Source organism: Chrysochloris asiatica, unplaced genomic scaffold, assembly GCF_000296735.1.
Source record: "Chrysochloris asiatica unplaced genomic scaffold, ChrAsi1.0 scaffold00216, whole genome shotgun sequence".
NCBI lineage: Eukaryota > Metazoa > Chordata > Mammalia > Afrosoricida > Chrysochloridae > Chrysochloris > Chrysochloris asiatica.
Genome location: NW_006408734.1, coordinates 1,357,171 through 1,374,548, shown reverse-complemented (window position 1 = coordinate 1,374,548; position 17,378 = coordinate 1,357,171). Strand labels below are relative to the sequence as shown.

The following is a 17,378-nucleotide window of genomic DNA, read 5'->3' as shown; positions in this document are numbered from 1 at the left end:
GAAATGGTTCAACATTAACCATTTCCTTTTGGTACAGTGACTCTGTGTATTCCTTCCATCTTCTCTTGATGCTTTCTGCATCATTCAATAATTTGCCCAAAGAATCTTTCAGTAATGAAAGTCGAGGCTTCAATTTTTTCTTCAGTTCCCCCAGCTTGAGAAATGCTGACCGTGTTCTTCCTTTTTAGTACAGTGACTCTGTATATACCTTCTATCTTATTAGATGTTGCTTACAACAGTCAACATTTTGCCCATAGAATCTTTTAATATTGCAACTTGAGGCTAGCATTTCTTTTCAATTCTTTCCGTTTGAAAAATGGGTAGATGGCTTCCCCTTTGGTTTTCTAACTACAGGTTTTTGCAATGTCGTTGTAATAATTATACTTTGTTTTGAACTTCTCTTTGAACCTTCTGTACAGTTCTTTGCTTCATCATTTTTTTTTTTTTTTTAGTTGCTGTAGCTATTCTATGTTCAAGAGCAAGTTTTGGTCTTTTCTGAAACCATTTCAGTCTTTTCTTTCTTTCCTGTTTCTTGGGGTTTTTTGTTTTGTTTTGTTTTCCCACCCACTTTCTATAGAGAACCCACAGTTCAGTTTTATTCAGAGCAAACAAACAAACAAACAAAAACCTTTAGATCAAACTAGGAGAAACTCAGCTCCAGGTTTTACAATCTGTACTACACGTGAAGACAGAATTCTGCCAGTACAATTGACTTGTTGTTGCATTTGTCTACTGTTTGCCTAATATTAACAATTATAAACAGCAGTGCAACTAGTATTTGGAATAATCCTTACAGTGTTACATTGTCGTGCACATTTCATTTCTCTTCACATCACTGGTTCTCTTTGCATACCTGGGCTTCCTCCTCTTCAGTAAAGTTATTTTTGATAATTGAAGTCTTATGAACTTCTTCAGTTTTCCCCTTGATCATATTGGCAACAGTCTTGCAGGTGACTGATACGTAAGTAGTTTGTAGCCAAAATAAGTTCAGAAAATTTTTCCTGGTCAGCTTTCAGGAATTCTTGGTCCCAAACAGGGATATCTTCTATTCTCTTTTCTTTGTTTTCATCATCCTCAGGAGGAGCAGGGTCATCCTTGTGATGGGTGCACCAATGAATGACCCTTTTAAATATTGCTGCATTAACATTTGGTAGAGGAAATGAATCATCATCTCCTTCGTCATCCATTCCCAAATCTTCCAACATGGTCTTGATGTTCACAGATTGTTTGGCAATTTCCACATCAACTTCAAATATCTCTCCATCAGAGAACTCTGCAACTTAATTGAAGGCATGGTATTCGGGCCTAAGGAAGCAGTGGACCCAAAGCTAGCGAGAGCTGGGCTATGTCAGCACAAACAGGGGGAGGGCAGAGAACAAGGCCACTCTTTTTAAAATGACTCTTCTTTTTCTTTATGTATGATGTTCTGATGTCATCCCACAACTCCTTCAATCTTTGATCATTTGTGTTCAGTGTGTTCACTCTGTTCTTGAGATGATCTCTAAAATTAGGTGGGATATACTTAAGGTTGTATTTTGATTTTGATGGACTTGCTTTAATTTTATTCAGTGTTTCCTTGAATTTGCATTTGAGCAGTTGATGGTCTGTTCCATAGTTGGTCCCTAGCTTTTTTTTTTGCTGATGATGTTACACTTTTCCATGGTCCCTTCCAACAGATGTAGTCACTTTGATTCCTTTGTAAAATATACACTGAGGTATATGTGTATTGTTGCCATTATGTTGTTGATAAAAAGATTTGCATTGGTCTTTTAAAATTCGATCATGTGATTTCCAGCATCGTTTCTATCACCAACAATGTATTTTTCAACTGCTGATCCTTCCTCTTTGTTTCTAACTTCTGCATTTCAGTACCAGTTATTATCATTGTATCTTGATTACATATTTATTCAATTTCACAATGCAAAAGTTCACAGAATTCTTTATCTTCTTCATCATTGGCTTTACTGGTTGGCACATAAATTTTAATAAATGGTGATAATGCGAAATTACCAATATTCATGAATGGAATCCTGGTGTAGTTCTGTGGGATAATGCACTGGACCACAAGGTTGGCAGTTCCAATTCACCAGTCATTCTTCAGAAACGTTACATAGGGTCACTGTAACTCAAAACTGACTCAATGGCACTTAACAATAACAATATAACATCTGAATATCATTCAGTAAAAAGAAATGAATGTCACACCATGAAAAGATATGAAGTAGCCTTAAATATATAGGCTGAATAGGCTACATAGTATGTTCTCAAGTATAAAACATGCTGGAACAGGCAAAATTACAGAAATAGTAATTAGATCAGTAGTTTCTAGAAGCTTAGGAGGACAGAGGGGAATGCAAAAGGAGGGCAGAAGGGTTTTTGCCTCCAGAGTGTTATTGGCCTGGTACATTAATGTGTGTCATCATCCAAGAAACTATCCAAGCTTCAATGCCCAGAGTTTTTGTATGTATTTTTTTAAACTTCTTGCTATAAATTGAGTGAAGGTTTACAGACAAGACCATCAACTGTACATTCAACAAATCATATACTTTGTTTCATCTTAATGATTACAAGCCTCTCCATGCAGCCACGGTTATCCCGCTTCCTCCCCGTAGCTCCCCATTTACATCTTAAGTTCACAAATGAACAAAACAAAAATACTTGATGTCGACATACAAAACAAAAAATATATAATTGCTTGAATTGCCAAAGGGCATATTTTGCAAGCCAGCCTAGAGCCTGCAGCTGCTCACCTTCCATACCACCACCTATGCCATCATCTCTGCTGTTGCCTCTTTTCTAGATAGGGATCTCACAATCCATGTATGCTTTTCCTTCTTGATGGTCCTAAGATCATTTGTTCCTGAAATAAAAGATGAACTATTCTCACCTTTTAGTTACACATATTTTATCATTACAATTATAATGATCACAAAGTTAATCCTGCTAAAAATTACTCACAGTTGTACCATAAAATCCTGTCACTCTTATCGCCCATCCCCTTACACCAGATCCATCAGAAAAAGAAGAAAACCATTCCGTGGGGATTCTACCTTATGGCCCTCATTCTGAAACTAAGCACACTCATGAAAGTTTGTAAGTCAGCTGCTTCATATCTTTATAGTTCTGCCCTCCCCCCACCCCACCCCCACACACACAACTTTTCATAGCCAATGTCTAACTTTCTTGTCCCTATCAATCTAGTGGAGTCCTGGTATGGCACTGTGGGTTAATGTGCTAGACTGCAAGGTTGGTTTGAACCACAAGGCCAGCAGTTCAAATTCACCAGCCCCTCTGCAGAAACCCTGTGCAGGTTTGCTATGAGTCAGAACTGAGTCGAAGACACTTACCAACAACAGTCAACCCAGTACACTGGGAAAACAAGCTCGTTCCTTTATGTGAAGAATCCTTGCATTCTCGTTGGAATTTTGAACAACTACATCCATAAGCAAAAGTCCAGTTCATCAAATTGTAGCAATTTACACTTGCTCACAGTATCAAACATCTTTGTTTTCATCTAGTTAAGTTCTGGTCACCTAGCCATCCAAGCTAGGTCAAATGGGTATTAGCTGAAAGTTTGGGAGTTCATGCACACCACCCTACACGTTAGACCAGCCAGCTCTTCCTCTTCTCTCTCTCATCTCAAGGTCAGTGGGTGTCAATGGAACATGAATGCCCAGAGTTTTTATTGCAGTTTTATTACACAGTTGTTATTGATTGAATCATTGGCCAAATGATGAATCTCTAAGCTCCTTGTCTGCCCAAAAGTCCAAATGACGTCATGTAGTAGATCTTTCTTCTGTGGTTGATATTTTTCAGGAATAACAAAGATATTCCAATCACTAGAGAAATTCTAAGGATTTGGAGGTTAGCTCCTAGGAACCAAAGACAATGGCCAAATTCTTGGAATAATCTTATTCCTTTATTCCAGTTTTACTTCTCAATGTCTTTGTTCCATTATCTCCTTTCTTTTAAGAATGATTCAGTGCAGTTGTGTGCTAGATTTTCAAATTTTGTATAGAATTATCAGTATTTAGCATATTTGTGATGCCTTGAATAAGTTATGAGAGACTTCAAGCGATAATAAAATACATATTCATCATCTCTGAGAGTCTCTCATAACTTATTCAGTAAGTCATTATTTCATCTGACAATTTTGTATATTAATTTTCTTGAAATGTGTTAGTTTGATATTTCTACCATTCATTTCTCAAAATAGAACTTCATTTTTTCCTTTCCTAAAAACCCACTCATAATTTATAGTCAATAACATTTGTGTCATACCTTGTAACTTAGCCATTCTCCACAATTAATTTATCATAGGATAGGTTGGACTACTAACCATACCATCAGGAGAAAGATTTCTAGACTGGGATACCCTACAGAGGGTTGCTGTGAATCAGAACTGACTTGTTGGCACTTAAAAACAATTACAAACTTAAAGTTATTGATTCTTTGTCATTTCAGCATTAGGTCATCTTCTGACATGATTTTAAATCATAGTGAAATTAATTTCACATTTATTCTTGGTGAGAAGTAGCCTCTTTGTTGGCTTTCTAATTCTCAATTCTTTTCTTTTTTTTAAGTTTTTATTGTGAATTGAGTGATAGTTTACATGGGGGAACATTGTTTATTGGTTTTGCACTCATCCTATCGTATTTCATTTCATTGCAATGAATAGAATCCGCCCTCCATGCATTCAGTAGTATTTGCTTCTATTCTCTCTGATTGTTTTTTGTTTTGTTTATATACACAAAAATACTCAGGAATATATGTTGTTGTTATGTGCCATGGAGTCAGTTCCAACTCATAGCGACCCTGTACAGGGTTTCCAAGGCTGAAAATCTTTACAGGAGCAGAAAGCCTCATCTTTCTCCCACGGAACAGCTGGTAGTTTTGAACTGCTGACCTTGAGGTTTGCAGCCCAATTCATAACCACTACGCTACCAGAGCTCCTTCAGTAATATATAATCATTTAAATAACCAAAGGGCACTCTGGCCGCCAGCACACAACCTTTCTCTTTCTGCAGTCTAGAGTCCTCAGCTGCTCTGTCTCTTTCTGTCATCATCTCTTCCTCCATCTCTGGTGTTGCTGTTGGAATAGTTCCCCGCATTCCATTCATGCTCTTCCCCCTTGATGGTCCTAAAGTCCTCTGTTCCTGGACTGTAAGATTACTCCCTCCTTTTTGTTACAAAACTTCTACCTGTAATTTACAGCTATGACAATCACAATTAGTCATGATAACAATTTCTCACTATTGTAATTCTCAACTCTTGAGTGTCATTTGGTAACTTTGAATTTCTTTCTCTCTGCGATTTTACTGAAAAGGAACTTGTAATTTACTCCCACAAAAGTTCATAAACTTTTCAGTTTCACCTAATGCAAGGTTGTATCATCTGCATTATTGCCGGTTGTTAATGAGTCTTTCTCCAAACCTGGTGTCAAGTTCTTCTTCGTTTAATCCGGTTTTTGTTTTTTGATTATTTGCTCAGCATACAGATTGGTTTAATTAATAATAATTACATTTTTTTTTAAAAGTAAAACTACCAGATCCCCCTGCTTTTCTAGTAGTGCCTTTCAAACACCTAACTTTTCCTACTCCCACAGCTTACATTATCCCTGGAATTGAAATGATTGCAAGATTATCAAAATGATTTCTTGTATAAAATGAGTCTCACAACTTCATCTTTGAGTAAGACCTCTTAGAATTTCTTTTAAATTCTGATTCTGATAGTACGTCATTTTGTAAATGGGTCTTTGTTCTTCTCTCTTTTCTTTCAGTAACTAACTGCAAGCATCCTTTTCTTTCTTGCTCATGATTCTTTTGTTTAAGGACCTTTGTTGTTAAATGCCAATAAGTCCAGTCCAAATTATAGCTTCTTTATATAGGGGTATCTGAGGCTATAAATGATTGTGGGAGCAGAAAACCTCATCTTTCGCCTGAAAAGAAGCTTGTGGACCCAAACTGCTGCCCTTGTGGTTCTTCTAGTCAGTGCTTTTCCTACAGAGTCTGCATACTCCCTTTGAGATTATTATTAGTGGTAAAAATATTTCCCATAAGGGAAAAATACCATTTTGTTTGCTTGTCTCTCACTTTATATGCTTTCATTTGCTTTTAGAGACATTGTTTCTTCATTTATTGCGTTATTTCTTTCATCTTATACTACAAATAGTCCCTATCCCTTTAGGTGTTTTAAGTCTCTGTCACTCTTTCCCTAGTCTGTCCTCTGTCTCTCCTTTAGTCACAGCCTCAATTTGTTTGATGTCAAGTTGGTTCTGATTCATTGTGACATTTTGCACAGCACAAAGTAGCATTGCATGTTGCTGAGCCATCCTGACAATTATTATGTTTGAATCACTATGTAAGTCCATCTCATTGGGGGGTCTTCCTCTTTTTCACTGACCCTCCACTTTACCAAGCATGTTGTCCTTCTCCAGGGATAGTCCCTCTTTATAACATGCCCAGAGTATGAGAAAAACAAACCCTTGTCACCCTGAATTCTGAGGAACATTCTTCTTTATTTGATTTCTTTTTTTGTGAACTGAATGATAGTTTACATGGGAGAGCATCGATTTTACACTCATCCTATGGTATTTTGTGTCATTGCAATGATTATAACTTCTCCATGCATCATCATTCAACAGCATCTGCATCCATTCCCTCTTTTTTTGTTGTTTTTTTGTTTTTGTATGTATATGAAAACACTTAGGAATATGTAATTATTTAAACAACCAAAGGGCACATTCTGCAAGCCTGCCTTTTGGCGGCCAGCACATAGCCTTTCTATTTCCATGAGTCTAGAGTCCTCAGCTGTTCTCTCTCTCCATGTCATCATCTCTGCCTCCATCTCTGGTGTTGCTCCTTCTCTGGGTAGGGTCGCACATTCCGCTCATGCTCTTCTCCCTTGATGGCTCTAGGGTCCTCTGGTCCTAAACTGTAAGATTAACTACTCCCCCCTTTATGTTACAAAACTTTTACTTTTAAAGTTGTGACATTCGCAATTAGTCATGATAACAGTTACTCACTATTGAATCATAAAAATCTTATCCCCAACTCCTTTCACGAGACCTATCTAGACAAGATGAAAACTATTCAGTGGGGGTTATACCTTCTCCCGCACACTCTTAAACTAAACTTCCTCTTGAATATTTGTAAGCCAGTCACTTCTTGCCTTTATAGTAGCCCCCCCTCCATTTTAGGTAGCCAGTATTTAAGTTGCCCATCCTTATCAACCCTGTGTACAGAAGGGATGGGATTGATCCTTGATGTGAAGACTCCTTTCCTCTCAGTTGATATTTTGAGCTGTGAAATCCATAAGTATAGATCAAGTTCATCAAATTGTAGCAGTTTACCCTTATTTCGTTTACCAATTTTTTTTATCTTCCTCTAGTTGAGTTCTTATCACAAGCCATCAAAGCTAGATCAAATGGGTACTACCTGCAAGTTTGGGCATTCTTGTGCATCTCCTGTCACTTCATATCATCTGGACATTTCACTCTCAGCTCTAGCACTCCAAGGCTATGTCCTTGTCCATGGGCTTAGGATTCCCCAGGTCTCACCATACTTCGGACCAACCAGCCCCTCTTCTTCTCTTACTTATCTCCAGATTGACAAGAATCAATGGAACATGGTCAAACTCAGCCCATATCTCCATTGCTGCCTTTTCCCCCACCTGTAGACCAGCATGGTTGCCAGCAGGCTTACATGCCTGGTTGTGTGTTCCCTTTGAGTTTCAGTCATGAAGTTTGTCTTGAAGGGACTTGATTGCTTGCCGTGATGGCTTCCCAGGAACAACTTGCTTGTTCTTATAGTAGCCAATCAGATTGCCGTTTTTGTTTTTTAACTTTCTTGCTGATCTTTCTTTCAAGAAATATCTTCTGTTCCTCTAGCTGCACCAGGCTGGTCTTCTTGTCCTTTCCAGTGGGAATGTCCCATCTCAGAAGATTCTGGATGGGACTCAGGATTCTATGTAAGGTTCTATACACTGCAAATAGGCAAGAAGTCTATTTCACTGGGCAAGTTCTAGAACCACTATTAGATATTCCAGTCAGTTGTAGGCTGAAGACGGGCTTACAAGCTTTCTGTAGTCCTATTTCCTGATATTCCTTTCTATCCCATTCCTGTTTTACAATTGTAGGCAAGGGGAACCAAATTCATTAAAGAGTCAAGCATCCTAACATTATTTCTCCTCTTTTACCCATTCAGACTATGCCTGGATCCCTGTATCACCGAGCCCTGTTGTTCCAAGGTTGAGCATACATCACTATTTACCTCTGTCCCATTTAGCCCATGCAAACCTGCCTAAGTGTTCCCCTTTCTACCTTCTTCTTCCACTCCCTTCCCCCTTCTTGTATATTGCCCTCCCCAACACCTGAACTATGATGTGTCTATCCCCTACGATGTGTTCTTCCTTTGATTTCTTGACTGCTGCTTCTATGAGTGTTGATTATTGATTCAAGCAGAATGAAGTCTTTGATGTCAATCTTTTCTCCATTTATCATGATGTTGTCTTTGCCCCGGTGTTTAGACCTGCAAAATATTAATATAAAAATTACATAAAATAGAAATATGTTTCACTAATAACTCAGAGAATATAGTCAAATTGTTGTCAACAACATTTGTCTTCTAAATGGCATTGTAGAAATAACACTGAACTAAGAATAAGAAAATTGGTCTTTTGATCTTTTTCCCATGTAAGTTTACCATATGACCTTATTTGTAAATTGAAGAAAAATGACCTACCATGCCTGTCTCCTATGACTTATAAAAATAAAGAGATACATTTGAAAATGCTTAAATATTTTTAATGCCTTTAACATAAATTTAAGATACAGTTCTTATGGTAGTTTTATGTCATTAAAAAGACCTTGAATGGCTTCAGTCAAGTAGCTTTGAGTGAGGACACTGTGAGTATACACAGCCATTATCTAAAGTGGTAGCGTTTGATGTAAGGCTGCATATCAGAGAGGGAACATCATGTGCAGTAAGGAGTTATGATATAAATTGTTGATTTGGATTACTGTGAGTCCGGTGGTGTTGGTGTTGGTGGTTGTGTGCCATGAGTCAGTTCCAACTTATAGCGACCCTGTACAGGGTTTCCAAGGATGTAATTCTTTACAGGAGCAGAAAGCCTTATCTTTCTCCCACAGAACTGCTATTAGTTTCAAACTACTGACCTTGAGATTAGCAGTTCAACTCATAACAAGCAGAGCTCCTATTAAGTATTGTGGTGGTGGTAGTTGTGTGCTGTGGAGTTGGTTCTGACTCATAGTGATCCTGTACAGGGTTTCCGAGGCTGTAAATCTTTACAGGAGTAGAAAGCCTTATTTTTCTGCTGGCAGTTTTCAACTGTTGACCTTATGGTTCACAGCTCGATTTGTAACCACTACACTACCAGAGCTCCTTTTTAAGTTACTGTAATGTGTCTATATTATAGCATGCCTATGGAAGAGTATTAGGAAACAGGATTAAGAAATATGGATGCATTTGAATGTTTAATTAAAAGTTATATCAGACTACTACTTAAAGGTTTAAAATAAAGGAGTGACATAAAATTTGCTTTCTAGAAGTTCATTTTGCTATCATTGTAGATGATGGACTGGGGGGGGGGAAAGGAGTACATTAGATTGGAAGGAAACTCTTTATCAGGCTTTTGTTTTTAGTAAAAATCAGAACTGAGAAGAACTTAAAGTACGGATGTAGAAAATATAGGATAGATGCAAAAGATACTGAGAAGGAATCTATAGAATCTGAGTTTTGATTGAAGTAGGAAGTAGGAAGACATTTACTTGAAAGAGAAGAATGTGTAATTGTTCCAGGGCTTCCTACCATTCACTGAGATAGACTAAGTTTAAGGGTAAAAAATAAATTATATTTTGGACACGTTCTGTTTGAGTTGTTCATGGTATATCCAAGTGTTACCAGGAGAGATTTTCCCCAACCTGCGACTAAGCCCTGATTAAAATTATTGCCTTCTAGTGATCAACAATGACCAGGAAAGACTCAGAGGTTCCAAACAAACAAAGGTTATATTAGTGGAAGAAAAGGGTGAACAGCAAGCTTTGACTAGGGTTTATAAAGGTTTTCAGACAGAGAAAGGCACCATGTTTATTCATAGGAATAAGGAGTGGTTTGCAAGAAGTGGCCTGTTTAGGCAAAATTATGATAATAAGGGGCTTGTGCAGATTGGTTTCAAGATGGAGTGGGCAGCAAAGGTTATTGGGTGGGATTGGCAGAATTTATTCTGGGATGTCATGTATTCATAGTGCTTTGGGACTCCGATTCGAGCCCCTCCCAACAGTGGGTCATCCTTTAAGGTTGTAGACATGTCTAGGGAGCCAGGTCAAACCATTCCAGCCTGAAAACTAACTTAGAAGGAAGGAAACGAAATACTGAATTTTTGTGGGTGGTCTGTTCTTCCTTAATTACATGTGTTAGGATATGAGCTAATCTCTCTTGTGTATCTGTTTACTTACTTGAGCCCAATCCAGGAACCTTGTGTACTCTACCTTGTCTCACAAGTGCAAATATTTTGTTCACCTTTGGGTAAAATAAGGGAGGATTTGGGACTTGCCTGTTGTTGTAAAGTGCCATCGAATGCCAACTCATAGCAACTCTGTATACAGTTTCCGAGAAGCAGCTGGTGGATATGAACCGTCCATCTTGTGGTTTGTAGTACAGTGCTTATTGTGTAACGCTACACCTTGAATTTGGGTAAATGTGCCCAGGTACAAGACCAGGTCTCATGTTAACACTGTATTCTAAAACTATTCCTTAAAGCGATACATTTCTCTAGAGACCTGGAGACCTGTGGCTCTTTGAGTCATATTCCTGATCTTTGTAGTCAATCCCAAGTGCTTGATGAAAAATCATCTTTTCTGCACAGTCTGCCAAAAGAATCCCTAATATACAGAATATGAACATAACCAGTTCTTAATTGTTACAGTAAATCTAAGTAAAATTGAAAACATTTTTATTACTTTAAAACTGTACTATCAATCTAATCTGAATACATGTTCAGAATAATAGTGATAGTAATAGCAGTCGTTTTTCTTTTCTAACTTAGAGTTTGCTCTAAATAGATTATCAAATGCTTTTTTATTAATTTATCACCACGAAGTCTGCAAGCATAGCATCATTAAATGCAGCATATTTGAATATCCCCTCTTGGTATTTAACTGTAAAGCCAATTGTTTTAATGTATTTACTTGGTAACTTGGTTAGGAAGCCTTAACCCTTCTCAAGTCATAATCTTAAATTATGAGTTTGAGTTGCTTTTCATTCTACCTACTCTCTCCCTTCTCCTAGCTGGGTTTATTGGCCTTGAGCTGTATAAGCTGTGCTTGAACTTCTCCTCATATGGTGTCAGAGCCTGACTTCAAATTTTTCTGGACCAAAGCCAGTTCTCCTCTTTTTTTATTACTGGAAGTTTCCTGATAAGCTGCCTTCTTGCTATCAGGAGGTTAGGTGCAGTGTGGACCTAGGACTATGGGGGAGAGCATGAGTGCTTGCAGGACTGCTAGGGCAGGACTCTTGCTGTTATTCCCATAGATACTATCTTAGAGTAGCCCTTACCCTACCCTTCCTATATGGGTACTTTAAAGTTCCCACACCACCACCAGCTGCCTGATTTGTAGGTATACTCAAACCTTTTTATGTCTGTACCAAATGTGAAGGGGAAGAAAGATGCTGAATTTGTTTCTGTAGCGTTTAAAATTAGAGTACAGATCAGGACCCTTAGTTTGAAGGCTACTGCACTAAACAATCAGCACTTAGTATAAAGAAATAGATTAATGTTTCTTTTGTGTGTATATACTTTTATTAAAAATGATTTCCCTACTCTCTATTGATTATACAAGGAGCTCTGGTTGTGTAGAGGATTATGAGTTGGGAACTGCAAGGTCAGTAGTTCGAATCTACCAGTTGCTCAGCAGGAGAAAGATGAGGCTTTCTGCTCCTGTAAAGATTTATAGCCTCGAAACCTTAACAGAGGGTTGCTATAAGTTGGAATCAACTCCATGGCACATAACCACCATCACTACCATTGATTGTAGAGCTCTGTTGTGGTGTTGTAGGATAAGCACTGGACTACTAACCACACTAACCACAAGGCTAGCAGTTCAAAGCTATCAGCCACTCCTAAGAAACCCTATATAGGATCACTCTGAGTCAGAACTGACTCAGTGGCACTTCAAAACAATTATTGATTCTGTCAGCTGCTCTTTACTTAATAGGAATCCTTTAGGGTTCTCTATGATTTGTACGTAGTTACAGAGGATACAAAGGAGGTACATCAAAGCAAATTTAAATTGAATATTTTAATGAATATTACAGTCCCTTACCTTTAAACATGTTATTTCTCTTCATTGTTCACAATAGAGTGGTGATTTTTGGCTCTATTTCCTTTATCATTCCAAATACTTTTATTATCTTTTATTTTAGTAAGCTGTGCTCAAAATTACAGGTAATGAAGGGGCATCTTTTGTTTTTAAAAATATTTTTTTGCTGTTATTGTTGAGGCTTGTTGTTGTTGTTAAGTGCTGTGGAGTGGGTTCCAACTCATGGCAACCCTGTACAGGGTTTCCGAGGCTGTAAATCTTTATGGGAAAAGAAGGCTTTGTCTTTCTCCCACGGGACAGCTGGTAGTTTTGAACTGCTGACCTTGTGGTTCACAGCCTGATTCGTAACAAATATGCTACCAGAGCTCCCCATTGTTGAGACTAGACACAGCAAAAGTAGTGGCTTGGTTTCATAGCCTGTTTGCATTTTAAAAAAGAAAAGTAACCTCCCGAATATCTATATCACCAAATAGAGTTCTGTTTTACTTTTTACTGTTTTCCTTTCATATTACTGGTGATTTAAATTAGTTGTAGGAAAAACAGTATGTTGCTGTTGTTAAGTGTCATTGAGTCGGTTCCGACCCATAGCAACCCTGTATAGGGTTTCCAAGGAGCAGATGGTGAGCGTGAACCACCGACCTTGCAGTTCTAACTGCTTTGCAGTCTGGCGCATTAACCCACAGCGCAACACCAGGACTCCTGATAAAAAACGTAGTCATATGAAATTATAGAGCCTCTTCAGCTAATCTTAGAAATTCCACATAAAATGATAAGTAAGTTTGGTATGGTAGATGGTATAATCAAAAAGACAGTAGACTGACAAAAAATTGTATATTAAAGTGTTTTGTGTAGCTGAAGGTTATTTTAGATAAATGCATACTAAAACTAATTTCTATTATTGACTGGGAACATCTTGAAGCAAAATTTTCACAGTAGATAAAGTTGTCAATGTTAGAGCTGAAGATTTTCATTGAAACTCTTTGCATCTCTTTCAGATATGGAAACAAGTGAAAAAATTCAAGGAAGTGGAATACTTCAGCTCTTTGCAAATCTGTTGACGCCACAGTCTTCTTGCACAGCCAAAGTAGCTAACATCATAGCAGAAGTAGCCAAAAATGGTGAGGTTTTCCTCAAGAACTTTTCTGCTGGGAACATCTTCAATTTTACAACTTACTTGTCAGTATGTTTTATTCATTTATGTTTTAATTTTGTAGATTAGACATTTTTTTATTTCTTTATATTTTTCTTTTCTTTGACTTTTTTGTGTAATTGTTTAAAATGACTATAATTATAGTCATTCTGTCCATATCTTTCTCATTTGCTATTGCTTTCCTTCATAACAACATTCAGGAAAAGCAGTGCTAATCCTAGCTACAGTTGTGTCATTTATTTCTTTAGTTCTGGGATCCCTGAGCTGAGTCATTTGTCTGCATTATCACTAGAAGGCTTTTTCTTTTTTTTTTTTTAATTAATGTATATTATTTTGATTTGTGTTATAACCAAATAAACTCATTGGTTTATTTTTTATTGTGACCTATCTCACTGGAGTCCTGGTGTAGAGCTGTACAATAAACACTTGACTGCTAATTGCAAGGTTGGTGGTTCAAACCCACCAGTCCCTCCTTGGAAATCCTACACGAGGTCACTATGAGTTAAAACTGATTTGACAACACTTAACAATAGCAACGATCCCCACCAGAGGATGGCTAACTGCACTAGATGGCTAACTGCAAGGTTGGTGGTTCAAATCCACCAACAGCTCCTTGAAAAGCCCTATACAGAATCGCTATGAGTTGGAACCAACTCCATGGCACTTAACAACAACAGTAATATTCCAGTTACACTTAACTTCAATAGTGCAGTTGTCTTTTGCCTAACCTTCTGGGAAAACATATGTTCCATAAATTGCCATGTAAGAATACTCTGGAAAATCAACAGTGAAAAGCAACTTCAGATTATATAATATGTAGTGCCATTGCTCTGGATTAAATTATCAGTTATTTGCACATAATTTTAATTCAGTCAGCTCAAGAACGACACTAAATTATTAAAATAATTTGTAAGTATTAAAAAAGACTGTACTAATGTAACAGATTCCTGGTGTGGCACTGTGGGCTAATTAATGTGTCAGACTGCAAAGTCGTTTGAACTGCGAGGTCGGTGGTTCAAGCTTATCAGTTGCTCCTTGGAAACCCTATACAGGGTCACTGTGGTTCGGAATCAGTGGCACTTAATCACCACCACTAATGTCATACCTTTGGTTGGTTGGTTATGTGCTGTCGAGTCAGTTCCGACTCACAGGAACCCTGTCTACCTGGATAGAGCTTCTGAGGCTGTAACTCTTTATGGGAGCAGAAAGTCTCATCTTTCTCCTGTGAAGCAGCTGGTAGATTTGAACTGCTGACCTTGGTGTTAGCAGTCTAACTTGTAACTCACTATGTTACCAGAGCTTGTAATACCATTGTTGTTTAGTGCTGTCGAGTCAATTCTATACAGGGTTTCCAAGGAGTAACTGGTGGGTTTGAAATGCCAACTTTGTGGTTGGCTGATCCTACAGTGCCACACCAGGACTCTTTGTCATATCTTTAGCATACCTCAATTTGATAGTTTGATGTTATTTTTGGATGCTTTACTTAAATAAATTATATATATTATCCTTTAAAGAGAAGGAATAAATAATTTCTGACTGTATTTGTGTAATCAGCATGGCAGGTGGCATTGTAAAGGACTGATATGCATTGTTTTTATGGCCTAGTGAAACAGCTTGTTCATATGCGTATTACTAAAAATAAAAGCATATGAAAATTTTTTCATGTTTTTGGTGGTGGTGATTATGTGCGTGGAGTTGGTTCCAACTCTTAGCAACCTTATATAGGGTTTCCACAGCTATAAATCTTTACGGGAGCAGAAAGCTTCATCTTTCTCCCATGGAACAGCTGGTAGTTTCAAACTGCTGACCTTGAGGTTAGCCGCCTAATGGGTAACCCCTATGCTAAAAGTTCTCAAATGTCTGTGAAGTTCCAATGAAGTTCTATGCTGGTAAATCATTTTTTGGTTATTAATTGAACACTGGCCACCCATTGTTTGTTTATCATATCTTTGTTATGATTATACAATCAGCACATGTGTTTGGATTCTTGTCTTAAATGTTTATAATATTCTTAGTGGTCTGGGAGTATTCAGTGTATTCTCAAGCAGCATTGAACTGATCTAAACAGATAATGCTTGTCTTGAATACCTTAAGCAGATGTAAGAGTAGGTTTAAACTCGTCCTGATTTTGTTTTTTAACCTAGATCAATTCTAGTTTGCATTGCATATGAAGCAACATGATTCTCCAGATCGAATCATTTATTTTTAAAACTGTTTTTAGGTCTAGTATGGTCATGTGCTATAGAGTTGGCTCCCATTCATAGCAACCCTGCATAGGGTTTCTGAGGCTGTATATCTTTACGGGAGCAGAAAGCTTCATCATTCTCCTGCAGAGCAGCTGATAGTTTCGAACTGAGGACCTTGCAGTTAGCAGCCCAACTTGTAACCTACTACTCTTCCAGGGCTCAGGCATAGTATGTTGTTGTTATGTCCGTGGAGTCAGTTCCTCTCAAAACAACCCTGTATAGGGTTTCTGAGGAGCGATTGGTGAGCTTGAACAGCCTACCTTGTGGTTCAAACTGATCTTGCAGTCCAGTGCATTAACCCACAGCGCCACGCCAGGACTCCAGTATTGCCTTATGTTTTCCATTTCAATTTAACTACTTTCAGTTATCCTAGATTCGTGCTTTGTACATTCAATATCCCAATTATTAATGGATGTTTACAGATGTTTCTTCCTATTTCGAGTTGTGCCCCATCAGCAAATGAAAGTCCCGAAAGCTGTATTCCATTGCATCATCACTTTCAGCTCATTCTTCCTTAGTCACATTTTGAGTACATTCCAACCTGAGGATCTATAGTGCTATAGTGCTCATCTTCCAGCACTATACCTGACAATATTCTGGTGCTCTTCATTATGTCTTTGACCTTCTGTTACTAGCTGACAATGCTCCGCTACTATTCATAAGATATTTAGGGGCTAACCATTCAGAAGTAGCCCACCTCCCCTTCTTCCTAGTGTGTCTTAGTCTCAAAGCCCTACTGAAACCTGTCCACCATCGGTGACCCTGGTACTATTTAAAATACTGATGGCTTAGCTTCCAGCAGCACAGCAAAACATAAACCACCACAGTGCGACAAACTGACGGTCGAGTGGTGGAAGAGTATGTAGGAATATTTTTGCAAAGATATTTTCTAAAACAGTCAAAATTTCTGAATCGACAGTATAATATGTGTGCTTATTCTTAAGAAAAACAAGTTTTAAGATCAAATGAGAATTTCTGCCTTAATTTCCAAAAATTGAACTGTTCTGAATACATAATGATTGTCTTGAACACCTTAAGCAGATCTGGTGTAAGTTCCAAAAATTAAGGTAGAAATTTGAACTTGTTAATATTGAAATGGAATGCACGCAGGGCAATATTCTAGGCATCAGTACGCTGAAGCCACCTGGTATTGGTTAATTTGAATCTGACAACTGCATCATCTACTAGGCCAGAATGACAAATTGAAGAGGAATGGCATCACATTCATCATCAAAAAGACCATAAGATCTATCTTAAAGTACAGCATTGTTTGCGATAGGATAATATCCATAAGCCTACAAGGAAGATCAGTTAATACCATTGTTATTCAGATGTACACACCACCACTAAAGTCAATGATGATGTAATTAAAGAATTCTACCATCTTCTTCCTGGTGTGTGGCATTGTGGGTTAATGCACTGGACTGCAAAGTCAGTTTGTACTGCAAGGTCAGCAGTTCAAGCTCACCAGCCACTACTTGGAAACTCTATACAGAGTCACTATGAGTCAGCACTGACTCGACGGCACTTAAAAATAGCAACAACAAGTTCTTAGTCCGAAATTGAGCAAACATGCAATCAAGATGTGTTGATAATTACTGGTGCTTGGAATGTGAAGGTTGGAAACAAAGAGGATGGATCAGTA

The 17,378-nt window shown here is 37.9% G+C and overlaps 1 protein-coding gene and 1 pseudogene across 6 annotated transcripts in view; one reads left to right on the top strand and one right to left on the bottom strand.

The window, feature by feature from the left end:
* RAP1GDS1 (RAP1, GTP-GDP dissociation stimulator 1) overlaps positions 1-17,378 on the top strand; it is a 219,188-nt gene that overhangs the window by 61,651 nt on the left and 140,159 nt on the right. For all 6 annotated transcript variants that reach the window (XM_006872955.1, XM_006872952.1, XM_006872956.1 and 3 more), the window contains exon 3: positions 13,333-13,455. In XM_006872955.1, coding sequence (XP_006873017.1) covers positions 13,333-13,455 — 123 coding nt within the window. The remainder of the gene's footprint in view (positions 1-13,332; positions 13,456-17,378) is intronic.
* LOC102835889 lies at positions 818-1,294 on the bottom strand (annotated as a pseudogene).